The sequence below is a fragment of the Grampus griseus genome (genome assembly GCF_964374135.1).
Source record: "Grampus griseus genome assembly, chromosome: 10".
Lineage (NCBI taxonomy): Eukaryota > Metazoa > Chordata > Mammalia > Artiodactyla > Delphinidae > Grampus > Grampus griseus.
Genome location: NC_139004.1, coordinates 32,705,900 through 32,718,627, shown reverse-complemented (window position 1 = coordinate 32,718,627; position 12,728 = coordinate 32,705,900). Strand labels below are relative to the sequence as shown.

The following is a 12,728-nucleotide window of genomic DNA, read 5'->3' as shown; positions in this document are numbered from 1 at the left end:
GGGACGGGTTCTTTGAGCCTTCTTTTTTGCATATTACACAGTGCACTGGCTTGCCTTACAATCTAAAGTTTCACATATAGGGGACTGTGTTCTACACTGCTTCCTGAAATTTTGTGCAAAAGAACTTCAGAACTAATGAAGGTACCATTTCAGGAGGAACCGTTTCTGTTTGACTTCTACCATACGTTGCCCAGCATTAGAAAAACTAAAAGACCTTCTTCTGAATATTTGTGCTCTCCCAACCAGCTGGAAAAGCAGCCCTTCCACTTATAAGATATAATCCCAGATAGGAATACAGTATATGTTTAGGAAGGGGTAGCCCTCCCAGCCTGATTTTAAAAAGGCCTGAGCTAATGATTGGAACATAAAAGGGGTGGTAAAAAAGAATGGGGTACATAGTCTGCCTTGAAAAGGAGACACTGATGAATAATCAAACACAAAGATTTTGGATATTACAATTAAAATTTCAGAACTTGCTGGTAAGAATAATTTGCTTTTACACACACAAGATATGAAATGCTTTTAAAAAGTCTGACACCAAATGTCCTTTACACTATACAGATCCATTTGCCACTTGAAACGACAAGAAGGAATCCTTTCCCTTAATCTTTTCAATCCCATGCAAACCATAATTGGGTACAAGGCACCAAATTTTATGAATTGTATAAAATTAGTTCACAAAGCTTTATCAGTAAGTAAAACAAACTCCATTTCTCCCTCCCTGTCCACCCACATCCCAACCCCAAACACCCAACCAGGTTTTCATTCTGTACTACTGTTGACCTCTCTTGTGTTTACGCTGGGACCTGGCTAGGGCCATGCTCCACTGCCAGTCAACCCACCTCATTAGTTCTTGCACTCTGATGGAACTGTAAGCATAGCCTGAGCGGGAAACTCATACAATCATTGACTCTAGAAGCCTTGCCATTAAAAACAAAAATAAACTCTGCTATTGAGTCCATAGGACACATTAACACTTCTATAGTTTCCAATTTTATTCATGACATTGTAAGAGACATCTGGAAATTCTTTACAGTGTGGCACTGCCCCCATCAGCCTGAGAGGGACTGGATCAAAGCAGGCAAGAGGTCTGCCCACCTTTAAATAAGAGTTCAGTTCTTGGCCATTGAGGGCATTCCTAATCTTTTTTTTTTTTTTTTATAAAAAAAAACAAACACTAGCATGGATGCTCTCAGAGGCAACCACAAGTATGAGGGTCAAGCTAGATTGAGGTAAAATCCTTTTTGAGGGGCCAGGGTGCATTCACCTTGGCTGGCTACAGCAAAAAGTAAACACACCAGCCAACTACAAAGGGTTCCTAGAACGGGACTCCAACTACTTGTCTGGGAAAGAAGCAGGCTCGTAAGGTTCAGTTAGGAGATCTTGGGTTTGATTTGGCAGCATCTAGTCAACTTCTACCCGGTTCTTATTTTCTTCTCTTTACAATGTTTCGACTTAAAGTAAGATGCAACTAAGAAATTCATCTACTTCCAGTATGTAAATAAATTAAAGGCAAAGGGACATTTCCCTCACAACAGCCATTGGCTTATGCAGCAGGAAACTCTTTTCTTTAATTAAAATCTCCATAAATACTAACTTCTCAACAGCGTCTAGTGCTGCTGCCTCTGGGTACCTGAGGTGTCTCACTGCAGGGGCACCTTCAAGTGTGTGCAGCTCATTGAGGTATTGGTTTCTATTCCAACTCATTTTAAATGATTTTGTTAATTTGATACAATGTGTGCTCAGCTAATTTAAGCACTTATTTTACAAAGTCCTTTGCTTAATAATCCTTAATACTTGGTATAAAACTATTTTTAAGAATTAAATTTGAAGATCTTTTAATTTTCTATTAGATGTTTATTTTTCTTGTTTTCCCCTGGACAGCCTGAGGGATGAAGTAGATGCTCTATTAGTACTTCTCCATTTGTAAGTTCTCTTTTTCTAGAATAATAAATATAGCATTCAATGGAAGATGAGGCACAATTTATATTTTCCTTCCCTTTTTACTCCCCTTGGGTTTTTTTGAGTTAATGCGCTTTTCTCTTGCCACCAAAAGTCATCACCAATCATGCCAACTTAAAAATACGGATCTAGAGGATACAGCCTCACATCAGAGCCTCTGACAGCATGGGCAGCTGTGACACTTTAAAACAGTGTCCAGGTGAGGGTAAGCCCGGGCCAAGCTTGTACAAAGAAGCCTGCAGTAGACAATATAAACCAAATAGCATAAAAAATGCCATACGCTATCGCTTCCAAATAAAAGCTAAATATTACAGAAACCTCACAGTGTTGGAAAAAGCAAGTTTAATTTAAAATATAGTCACTCCTCTTCCTTATCAGGGTGAGCCATTTTCTGTCTGATTTCCTCCAAGTCTCAGTGCTGTCTGGCAGGTCCTATGGGAGAATTCATCTCAAAAGAGGTCAACAGCAAATGCTACAGATCTGCTTGGGAAATGTGGTTCCTCAACATCGCTAAACCTTTGAATCTCATTCTTCAGCCTTTCTTTTCCCAACTTCCCATCCCTCCCCAAACTCCCTTCACATCCATCCTCTTCAGGTGGCAACTGTACTTCTACCTGAATTGAAATGTTAGTATGACATACTCAGTCAAAAGATGAGCATTCAGAGTGACAGGCTGAGGCGGGCTGCAGCACTCCCACAGTGAGAGTTACGGTTTGCATTCACTTTTACTAGTGAGTCTAAGCGAAGGACTGAGAAGGGAAATTCAGTGGTGCCTGATAGGGCAGAGAGTTTCCATCTGGGCAATTTCATGCCACTTAGAAACTGACCCAGTTTAAAAAAGAAAGATATATTTTACTAGCACTGGAGTTAAGGACAGGGCACTCTTGCTTTTTTCTCTGATGGATTGAGTGTGGGTGGGTAAAGAAACAGTAGGGATTAGCAGATTTTGGAGGAAACAGGCCAGGACTGTCAACAATAAACTGTTCAGACATACAGGAGGAGGATTCCTAAGCCTTAGAAAAGCAAAAGCTCCCACATCTTGTGAACAGGAATAAGCTGCAGGTTAAGAAAAGCTGCATGCTGCACCAGGGTGAAATGGGTGACGGGCATTTAGATAAGCCCTGGGCCACTGGCTATCCCCCCACCCCCACCCCCTGAGTTCTGAGAAGGCCTCAGACAACTGACCCAAAGACCAATTTAAACCAAACTATGTGCTTGCCCTAGACCTGAACCAGGGATTTGCTACAGAACTAGGTAGCCAGGAGTGCCCTTAGGCTCAGTGTGCCACAGAGAACATGTCATGTACCAGTTTCTTGCTTCCCCATGTGAACTGCTCCTTCTTTAGAATGAAGGCATGTTCATGCCATCTCAGAAGATGTGGTATGATTAAATGACAGCAGCAGCCAGGGAGAGTATGACACATGAAAAACCTCCCATTTCACATGGAGAAATTTCCTCCATGCATCTCATTCCATTCTTCAACTGCTATCCCCTAAAAAAGGAAGTCTGCAGATTTTTAACCCTTGAGGGCTACTTCCTTCGTAGGAAAAAATCCTTAGACTTCACCTTCCGCCTTGGAACCAATCCTATCCAGCAAGCTGCCAGCCCAGGGCCCCTCCTTGCGTGCTCTGTCGAGGGCTGCTCACATCAGGAGGGTTCTGGTGCTGCAAGAGTCCTGATTAGCAGGGGAATCATGTAATAGAAAGAACATGGCTGGATATGACCAATTTACTCCCTCTTTCCTCCACCCAGATCCCTCTATATTCAGAAGCAACTGATGAAAGAGTCTTCATAGAAGTTACTCCTTTTGATTTGTTTTAACGAAGGAGGGAATTTCTAAACCCATTTAAAAGAAAGTTGCTACAAATTTTATGATAGCACACGAGTCACCTGGCACCTTCTGCTCTAGACCCAGTGACGCAAACCTAGTAATCTGTTCCTGCAGTAAACCTTATTTCCTATACGAGGAAAGATGTATAGAAACCAAGAGTTTAAAAGCAAGCCAGTCCTCGATACGTGCCTCCCATTCAGGGGAAGGTCCGTGGTCTGCCCTCATCGTTGTTGCTGGACTGCACCTGAGTTTGGAGTTGGGTTTCTGAGATTCTTGCATTGCCCTGAACTGTTCTTTGAGTGTAAAAAAGGATGTAGGCTTGAGTTTTGCACACTTCCTCGACACTGCATACATTCAGCTTTGAGTCATTGCAGTGGACCCAAAAACCTAGGAAACCAAATGAAAGAAAGAGAGAAAATGACTACCCAACTTATATTTCAGTCACCAGGCAAACAAGGAGATGAGGAAAGGGACAGAGGAGCTCTGAATAGATCCAACCCTTGATTGTTGGTGGTGGACGAAGAGAAAAGTAAATGAAACCAACAGACTTCCCTGAAACCACTGGTTTTAACCCCGCAAGCCCCACCACAATACTGCTTGCAGTATCGACCGACTATAATTTTTGTCCTCATTTCATTTCATTCAGTCTTCTTCACTGCCCATTAGGGTTTTCTACAAAGACAGGAGACTGGGGGCTAAGAGATGGGAAAAGGAGGAGGAAGAGAGGGGGAGTGTAAATAGAGAGAAGTGATAAAGGAACACTTAGAAGGAATAAAAAGTTATTTTTTACAGGCTCCCTCTGGCTACCCCAAGGGCTGAGGGGTTCAGGATGGGTACACTACTGAAAACACATTCGCAGCCCACCTGCCTCAGCGCGGTAGCTGGGAGGCTCTGCTCTGAGGGCAAGGACTGAAGGCTCCTTGGGAAGGGCCTTTTTAGTAAGTGCTCAGTAAGTGTCCTCAGCTTTGTTATGAGCTGAGGCTAGTGAGATTCCATGAAGTTAGATGGGTCATATTGTTTCTGCAAAACCAAGAATGAAACTGAAGTCTGCAGCAGAAGTATTAGTAACAACAATAACCTCTAACATTAACTGACCATTACATACTAGACACGGTGCTCAGCACTTTTACATGTTAGTTCCTGTCAATTCTTAGAACAATCAAATGTTGTTACTTAGTGATATATCCAAAATTTGAATCCATCTTTCGTAATTCTTTCCCCTGGATTTTAATGTATGTAATATCCCCCTATAGATTAAATAAAAGGAATGAAATGTGGACAAACCAACCCTTTTTTGTGTCCCCCACCCCACAGAGTAAAGCGCACGCACCTCCCTCTGTGTTGTAGCAATAGGCTGTGTAGTGTCCTGAGCCAAACCCTTTCCCGTGATGCATGACCACTGCGGAGAGATCATAGGCAAAGGTCTCTTTGTCAAGAGAGGAGAGCATGTCCCTGCAGCAGTAAGGTTCCATGGTTAATACCTGGTCAAAGACGACATGGACCCCAATCTTCTCTCGGTGATTACGGCCAGACCACCTAGAACATGGATATAAACTTCTTACTAGTAAGAAATGGCATGTGTGATCAGAGGCAGAGGTAGGTTAAACAGGGAACGGAGAAAATTTAACCTTCTGGATTTGGTTTTCTTTTACAACAAGACAGTGGTAATCAATGTTCACATATATTTCCTGTGAATATTGCATGTTCTCTGAAACTAGAAATCCCTGAACAAGCAATTCAGGCAATACTCTTTTTGTACTTTACCTCCTGCCCTCCTTTTCACAGATTATCTCATACTTTATTCTGAAGATGAATCTATAAAAGCCTAAGCGAGGCTAGGAAATGTTCAAGCACAGACACCCAAGTGCAGGCTAGCTGATTAAATAGGACCATGAGAGCAGAAGCCCAGTCCTGGCCCCCGACATCAGCTTGCTTCACTGGGCATGAACCATACACTCCATGGAAAGCGTGAGGCCTCTAGGAAACAGGCTTCTCCTCCCAACACCGAAGAAGACATCTGCCTTTGCCAAAGCCTTTGAAGTAGCTATTCCCACAGCTCACAGCCACCTGGGATGCCCCAGAGCAAGCTCACCTGAATCTTTTAAGGTGCAGCCGGAGGACCTGAGGTAGTCTGTAGATCATTAACTGCTTTCTAGCTTCACTCAGAACAAGGGGTTTTGGATTGGATTTTCGTCGTTTGCCTATATGGTTTGGGAAGGCATAAGACATACATTGTGAGGAGACTCATTCTTTCCGAGCTATGGCAGAGACAGTGACTTGCCACTCGATATGCATTCTTCTTATTTCTCAGTATTAAACCTCAATTATATTTGGGGCAGCAATGTGACCCTAAGACTGCATTTCCCAGCCTCGCATGCCTGCACGGAGTGGCCATGGAAGTTCTGGTTGAGATGAAAGGAGTGATTGTGTGGCACTCTTGGGATGGCTGCTTAAAGAAGGCTGACTCAGTTGTAAGGTGCATCCTTTGTCCTTCCCACTGTCTGAAAGGAATCTCAGTTTCCTTTCCTGTGAAATGGGGGATAATGCATATATTTCAGCCTTAGGGAAAAGGTAAGAGGACACAGGATTACTAAAGGACAGCGTGTTTAAACAGATTTTTCCCCCATGCTTGTGGCCTATACAAATATTTAGAAAAGAAACTGCTGGTTTTATATTTTTATTGTTTTTTTAAAAAATATTTATTTATTTATTTGACTGCACTGGGTCTTAGTTGTGGCATACATGTGGGATCTAGTTCCCTGACCAGGGATCGAACCTGGGCCCCCTGCATTGGGAGCATGGAGTCTTACCCACTGGACCACCAGGAAAGTCCCTGGTTTTATATTTTTATGCCATACCTATTTTCTGAAACATGTTTCTTGGTAACAGCACACTGCTAGACATGCAGGACAAGGCTGACAGGCTGGCCAAATACACCCAGTCCAAAGCAGAACCAGTGCTTGAGACTCCAATTTTGTTTCTAAAGATACTGAATTGTGGGTGAAATGCGTTTCTAAATTACAGCAAGCAAACAGTGGAAATGAAGTTCTCTTAATTTCCATCAGAAGCCTTCTCTATAACCATTTACTGATGACTGCTCTGTTACTATATTAATTAAATCGGTGAATGGATGGGAATATAAAATTAGTGGTCCACTGTGGTGCCTGCTGATTGTCTTTGAGCTGTTGAAATCATGGTCTCAGTGTCTGAAGAGCTTGGCATCTGATTTCGAAGTCCTGTCTGTACCACTCGTGAAAGGTAGCAAGTCACAGCCAGGTGACGTATCCAGGAGCTTTCTGTGACAATACGATGTGGAGCTGTTGCTTCTCATAATAGACTGCAGCTTTTACTAGGGCTGGTAGTCATGATATGTGAGAGCATGAGCGGAAAGAGAATTCAAAGAGGGGCCTGGCCTTATTTTACATTCCTGTTCACCAGCAGATTTTTGAAAATTACTGCAGCTCTGCCTGGGAATCCTGGCAGTGACTGCTACTCTCAGCAGAGGGAGTAAGTGAGCTAAGATGAAGACAATAATAGAATATGGCTTTGTTTCCCTAAAATGAAATTCACAAAGAAAAAGATATTACTGATTCAATTGAGATTGATCAGTTCTGTCTCCCATTTGATTAAGCTGGCCACACAGAAAGGTGGAAGACTGAAAGTTTTGAAACTTTCACAAGCAACAGATCAATGCATCTCATCCCTTCACCATAGCTTTCCTTCCCTGCTATTTGAACCTGTCTATAGAAATACTGAAAAACGGGCACAAATGGCAACTGGAAAAACAATCCTTTCTTGCAAAAATTAAAAAAAAGTACTTCTTGCATAATCTATCAAGTCCAAGAATGATATAGTTAAGGCTGTTAACATCCTTCTGTTCCTTACAAGTACAAAGCTTTATGAATCACTATTTTAAAAAGAAAAAACAATGTGGCAACCAGAAAAACAATCCTTTCTTGCAAAAGTAAAAAAAAAGTATTTCTTGCATAATCTATCAAGTCCAAGAATGATAGTTAAGGCTGTTAACATCCTTCTGTTCCTTACAAGTATAAAGCTTTATGAATCACTATTTTAAAAAGAAAAAACAATGTTCTAGTAAGATAATTTAAGTCACTGCCTTTATATCTCAATATGGAACAGGATAGGTGAGTTTATGGTTAACCAAATACAGCACTTCAAATTTTGTTTTAAAATGGCAAAATGATAGCAGGTGTGACTTGATTTTTATCCTGATTCTTCACAGAGAACAGGTTTCCCACGGTGTACTACTTTAAAAAACCATGTGCAGGAGTATTAAAAGGGCTACCGTAAAACTGTCGTTCCCAAAACTTGTAGTCCAGACTACAGTATGGCTGCAAATTGATTTCAGATCTCTCAACAATCCATTCATCTTAGTTTCCAAATCTCTATATGCCAGAAACCCAAACATCAGCTTCAAAGTATTTGCTCTGCACTTCCTCTGTCCATGCTGGGTTAGCAAAAGCAGTAAGTGTTAGTGTGGTAAGACATGGGGGTGGGGATGGGGGGTGCATAAGATACTCACAGAGCCATATAGAAAAAATTCCACTTTACAATTAAAGCCATGATAGAGAAATACTTCCTTATGACCCTTCTGAGATGTGAACCTTTCAGGCATGTGACAATAACTATGAAGCTGCCATAGAGCAATGCACCATATGACTTCCTTTCTTGGTTTCATTGTACTTTAAATCTACAAATTCAGGACAAAAGCACACTTTTCTGATACTATAGCCTCAAACAGGCTATGCCACCTGAACTTTAAATAAGAAATGTCAGGGCTTCCCTGGTGGCACAGTGGTTGAGAGTCCGCCTGCCGATGCAGGGGACACGGGTTCGTGCCCCGGTCCGGGAGGATCCCACATACCACGGAGTGGCTGGGCCCGTGAGCCATGGCCGCTGAGCCTGCGCGTCCGGAGCCTGTGCTCCGAAATGGGAGAGGCCACAACAGTGAGAGGCCCGCGTACTGCAAAAAACAAAACAAAACAAAAAAACCCACTCAATATGACAGTGTTACTTTTGACTAAAGTGGCAAGTGAAACACCTTAAACTGATATTCCAGTTACACACACCCACCCCTACCCCTGGCACTCACTGTTACATTGGTCACAAGCGTAGATTCTCCCTTCCAGAGCCTCTGTCTCTGTGAACTTGGCCAGCATCTCAGTGAGCAGGCACTGAGTCTGATTCAAAGGGATAAACCCCTTTTCTATGCAGTGATAGCGTTCAGGGAATTCCAGGGACAGATCCCAAAAGGGCTCGATGGTATTGGATTTGTAATTGCATGATACACATGTGACCTAGAGTGAAAAGATTGGTTTACAGGTTATATAACTTCCAAGCTTCCCACATACATTTTTGCTAGCACATAACAACCAAAACTAAGTGCATAGTTTTCCAAAAACATTTAACTGTAATATTAAAATAATAAACATAACTTTAAGAGAATTAGAGCATATTACTTCTGGTATGTATCTCTAACCATGACGCTAGCTGGAACTGGAAAAGCACACAGCAGTTATTACTACCTACCCCTTTCTCTCTTCTCTCATAAAGCATGCTTTGCCATTCAATGCTGCAGTATTACAGATGGAAGTTACCATGGAGGCAAGGCATCATCAATCTGAGATGGAGAATTTGCAGATTCCTGTCTGCTTCTCTCATCCTCATACTCTTGTTCTCTCCAGACTTTGCTCCTTCCATCCAGTCCAACTTGCCTCTTTTTGCCCTGTTTCTTGCAGCATCCCTACACTGATCCCTTGTGATTAGACCTCCTCCCCCGCTCAAAGTACCTTGTGATCAGACCTCCTCCCCCGCTGTAACCTTCCCAGATGCACCTTTCTTCCTACAGACCCTCAGAGGGGTAGAGGAAGTGCTGAGAAACAGTCCCCTTTCACACGCTGAAAAATAAAAGCCTAAATAAACTTCCTCTTCCCATCCTACTCATACTCATCATTCTTTTAAAACCCTCAATACCCGGACACAAAACCTCAGTAGGATAGTGTAGAGGTTTTACCTGCATCTCTTTAAGTTGCCCACCTCTTTGCCTCTACAAATTCTTTCTGCATATTCTCACAAAGCCTTATCTATGAGTCTTCACTCATGTCCTTAGATGGCTAAGGAAATGAAAGGTAATGGGGAACAGGAGGGAGACTTGCTTACCCTTTGGCATCCTCCGAGCCACCTCCCTCCCTTGTATGTAAAGAATGCCTTGGAAGGAAGAGTGCTCTTTCACAACAAGCATGGAACCAAGGTTATAGGCAAACTTCAATTTCCTAAAACTGATCAAAGGATGGCATGCCAACAATGGGTACTTGATTATAACAATGGGAATACTATATTACCTGTATCATCATTAAAGATTAAAGACATTTACTGAAAGTGAAATGATATGGCAAGTTGAACTAAAAATCTGCCTGTTAAGACAGGAGGCAAATTCACCAACAAGGCCGTCGCACAGTATAGTAAAAGGTACAGTGGCCGCCCTCAGCTATGCATAGTTACAGCAAATGTTGGCTACCCTAGTTAGGCCAACAGCCTGGGGGAGCTACGCACGGGAAGCCTAACTACTACATCAACCCGTTTCCAGTGTGGTGGGCAGCTGGGGATGGGCTGGGCACACACCTACCTGGCTGAGTAGCTGCCCGTGAAATATGGTGTTCACCACCTTTAAGACCTGTTTGGTGAGCTTCCTCTGGGAGAAGGGGATGAGGATCCGGCGCTTGGTGCCCTCGGACTCGAGTTCCTGCTGCACTTTGTGCAACAACTCGCAGAGAAACTCCTGCGCGTCCTGTTGGTCGTAGCCGCGGAAGGCGGGGATCAGGCTCCACACCGAGTGAAGCATGGCGAAGGGCGACACCAGGGCCCACCTCCCGGACCACATGACGCGGAAGAGGGTGTGCAGTTCGTGGCAGAGGGAGATGTGCTTCGAGCTGGGCTCCTTGTTCTGGATGAGTTCTAGGCTCCTGCTGAGGGAGGCCCCGCCATTCAAGCAGAGGCCCTCGCGCTCGCAGGCCTCGGCCCCGTGGCTCCTGGGCGACAGCTCGGTGGCTGAGCTGCCGGCCGGCCTGCCCGCGAGAGGGGCCTTGCCGTTGGCGGCCCTGGGAAACAGCTGCTCCGTCTTGGACGGGTCGAGGTTCAGGAAGCACTCACGGAACTTGCGCAGGTGGCTGAGCACCTGGAGGATGGAGTTCATGTAGCAGGTGTTGCCCAGGTTGCGCAAGCCCGTGACGCCCGGCGCCATGGCGGGCGCGCGGCGCGGCGCGGGGCGGGGCCCAGCGGGCGCGCGCGGCGCGGCGGCGCGCGGCGCGGCGGCACGGGGCGCGTGCAGCAGGAGGCGCGCGCTCTTGCGCGGAGGGGAGCTGGCCAGCTCCTCCAGCAGCCGCCGCTTCACTTCGCGCCGCCGCTGCCGCGCCGCCTCCTTCTTGCGCTCCAGCGCCTCCTGCCGCCGCCGCTGCTCCAGCTTGGCCTGGCCCCGCGAGGTCTTCTCGAACCAGAGCCGCAGCGTCCGGGCCAGCAGGCGCTGGCGCCGATACCACAGAGCCGTGAGCATCTGCGGCTGTCCCTGAGGAGCGCGCTGCGGCGGGACGGCGTCCTCGCCCGAGGCCATGGACCGCAGCGTCCGCCCGCGCCTCAGCGGCAGGTCCTGCGTCTGGCCCCTGACCGCCAAGAGGGAGCTTCTCAGCAGCTTGAGGTCCCCTTCGGGGTTGTCGTTGAGCACGTAGTCCTTGCACAGGTAGCAGAACACGTAGAGGTCCCGGACCTCCATGGCTAGCGGGTGTCCAGTCTTTTCGAAGTGTTTGAGGGCGTGGTCTTCGATGTAGCGGCCGCAGGCCACGTGGGAGCACTTGAGACAAGCCCACACGGACTCGGTGGTGGCGCACTCCCGGCAGCACCACTTCTGCGGGTTCAGGATGGAGTGGTCCTGGGCTAGCCGCAACCGCCCTACATGTTTGCATCTATCCATGTCGTATGGAAGTCTTCACTCTTTCAACCTGTCACGATAAGGGCCCTCGAAGAGAGAGAGAGAGAGGAAGAGAAAGCTTTCAGCAAAATATTTTCCTAGAAAAAGGCTTGCAACCGGCATTTTCCACTCAGTATTCATTTGTTTTCAATTCAAAACTGGTTCTTTTGGAAGGAAGTTTAAAAAAAGAAAAAGAAAAGCAATTTTGGCATAGACTGGGTATAACAGAAAGACAGTTAAGTTCCTTAAAAAGAATCATAAAATACTAAACGACAGACCTTAGCCCTAATGTGTAAGTTTACATTTTCTAAGGCTGTTTTAATTCTTGAATATCAGCTAATTTTTACGTAAGGCTGATTTGGAAATGTCATTACCCTTATTTCACATTGCACCCAACTGGCCACCAGGGGAAAGAAACTTGTATTCTGAACCATCTCTGAATTGATGATGTCCTGGAAGTGAAAGCCTCTCTGTCTCATACTGACAAGATCCTGGCTGCATGCAAAAAGGAACAGGGCAGAGGAAAGGAGAGGAGAGACATAGACAGCGTTTCACATACCAGTAGGAGAGATGAAGACTCTCAAATAAAAAGGCAATCTTAGGTCGGTTTCACTGTGTTTTTCAAAGTAGAGATAAGAAGATAGGGTAAAAAAGATAAATGGTAAGAAAGAAATTCCTCTGCAGTACAAAGTATTATTTTTATTTTCTTGAGTCCAAAGATCTGGCTAAGTAGGTAGACTGAGCCTCAATCTAACATTTTGTCTTTTGTGGTCTGAATGTTTGCACCCCATTCATATGCTAAAATCTTAACCCTGAAAGGTGATGGTATTAGGAGGTAGGGCCTTTGGGAGGTGCTTAGGTCAAGAATGGGTTGACCCTCATGGGATGAGCCTTCAAGAATGGGATTAGTGCCTTTATAAAAGAGCTCCCTCACCCCTTCCTCCATGTGAGGAC

The 12,728-nt window shown here is 44.9% G+C and overlaps 1 protein-coding gene across 1 annotated transcript; it reads right to left on the bottom strand.

Annotated features, from left to right (window-relative positions):
- Window positions 1–3,809: 3,809 nt before the first annotated feature.
- Window positions 3,810–11,777, bottom strand: USP49 (ubiquitin specific peptidase 49; the record flags this gene model as incomplete). The annotated part of the gene is made up of 5 exons (XM_082663967.1): window positions 3,810–4,180; window positions 5,124–5,329; window positions 5,886–5,994; window positions 8,907–9,111; window positions 10,440–11,777. The coding sequence occupies 5 exons, from the start codon at window positions 11,775–11,777 to the stop codon at window positions 3,990–3,992; spliced, it is 2,049 nt and encodes a 682-aa protein (XP_082520093.1). The 3' UTR covers window positions 3,810–3,989.
- Window positions 11,778–12,728: the final 951 nt, after the last annotated feature.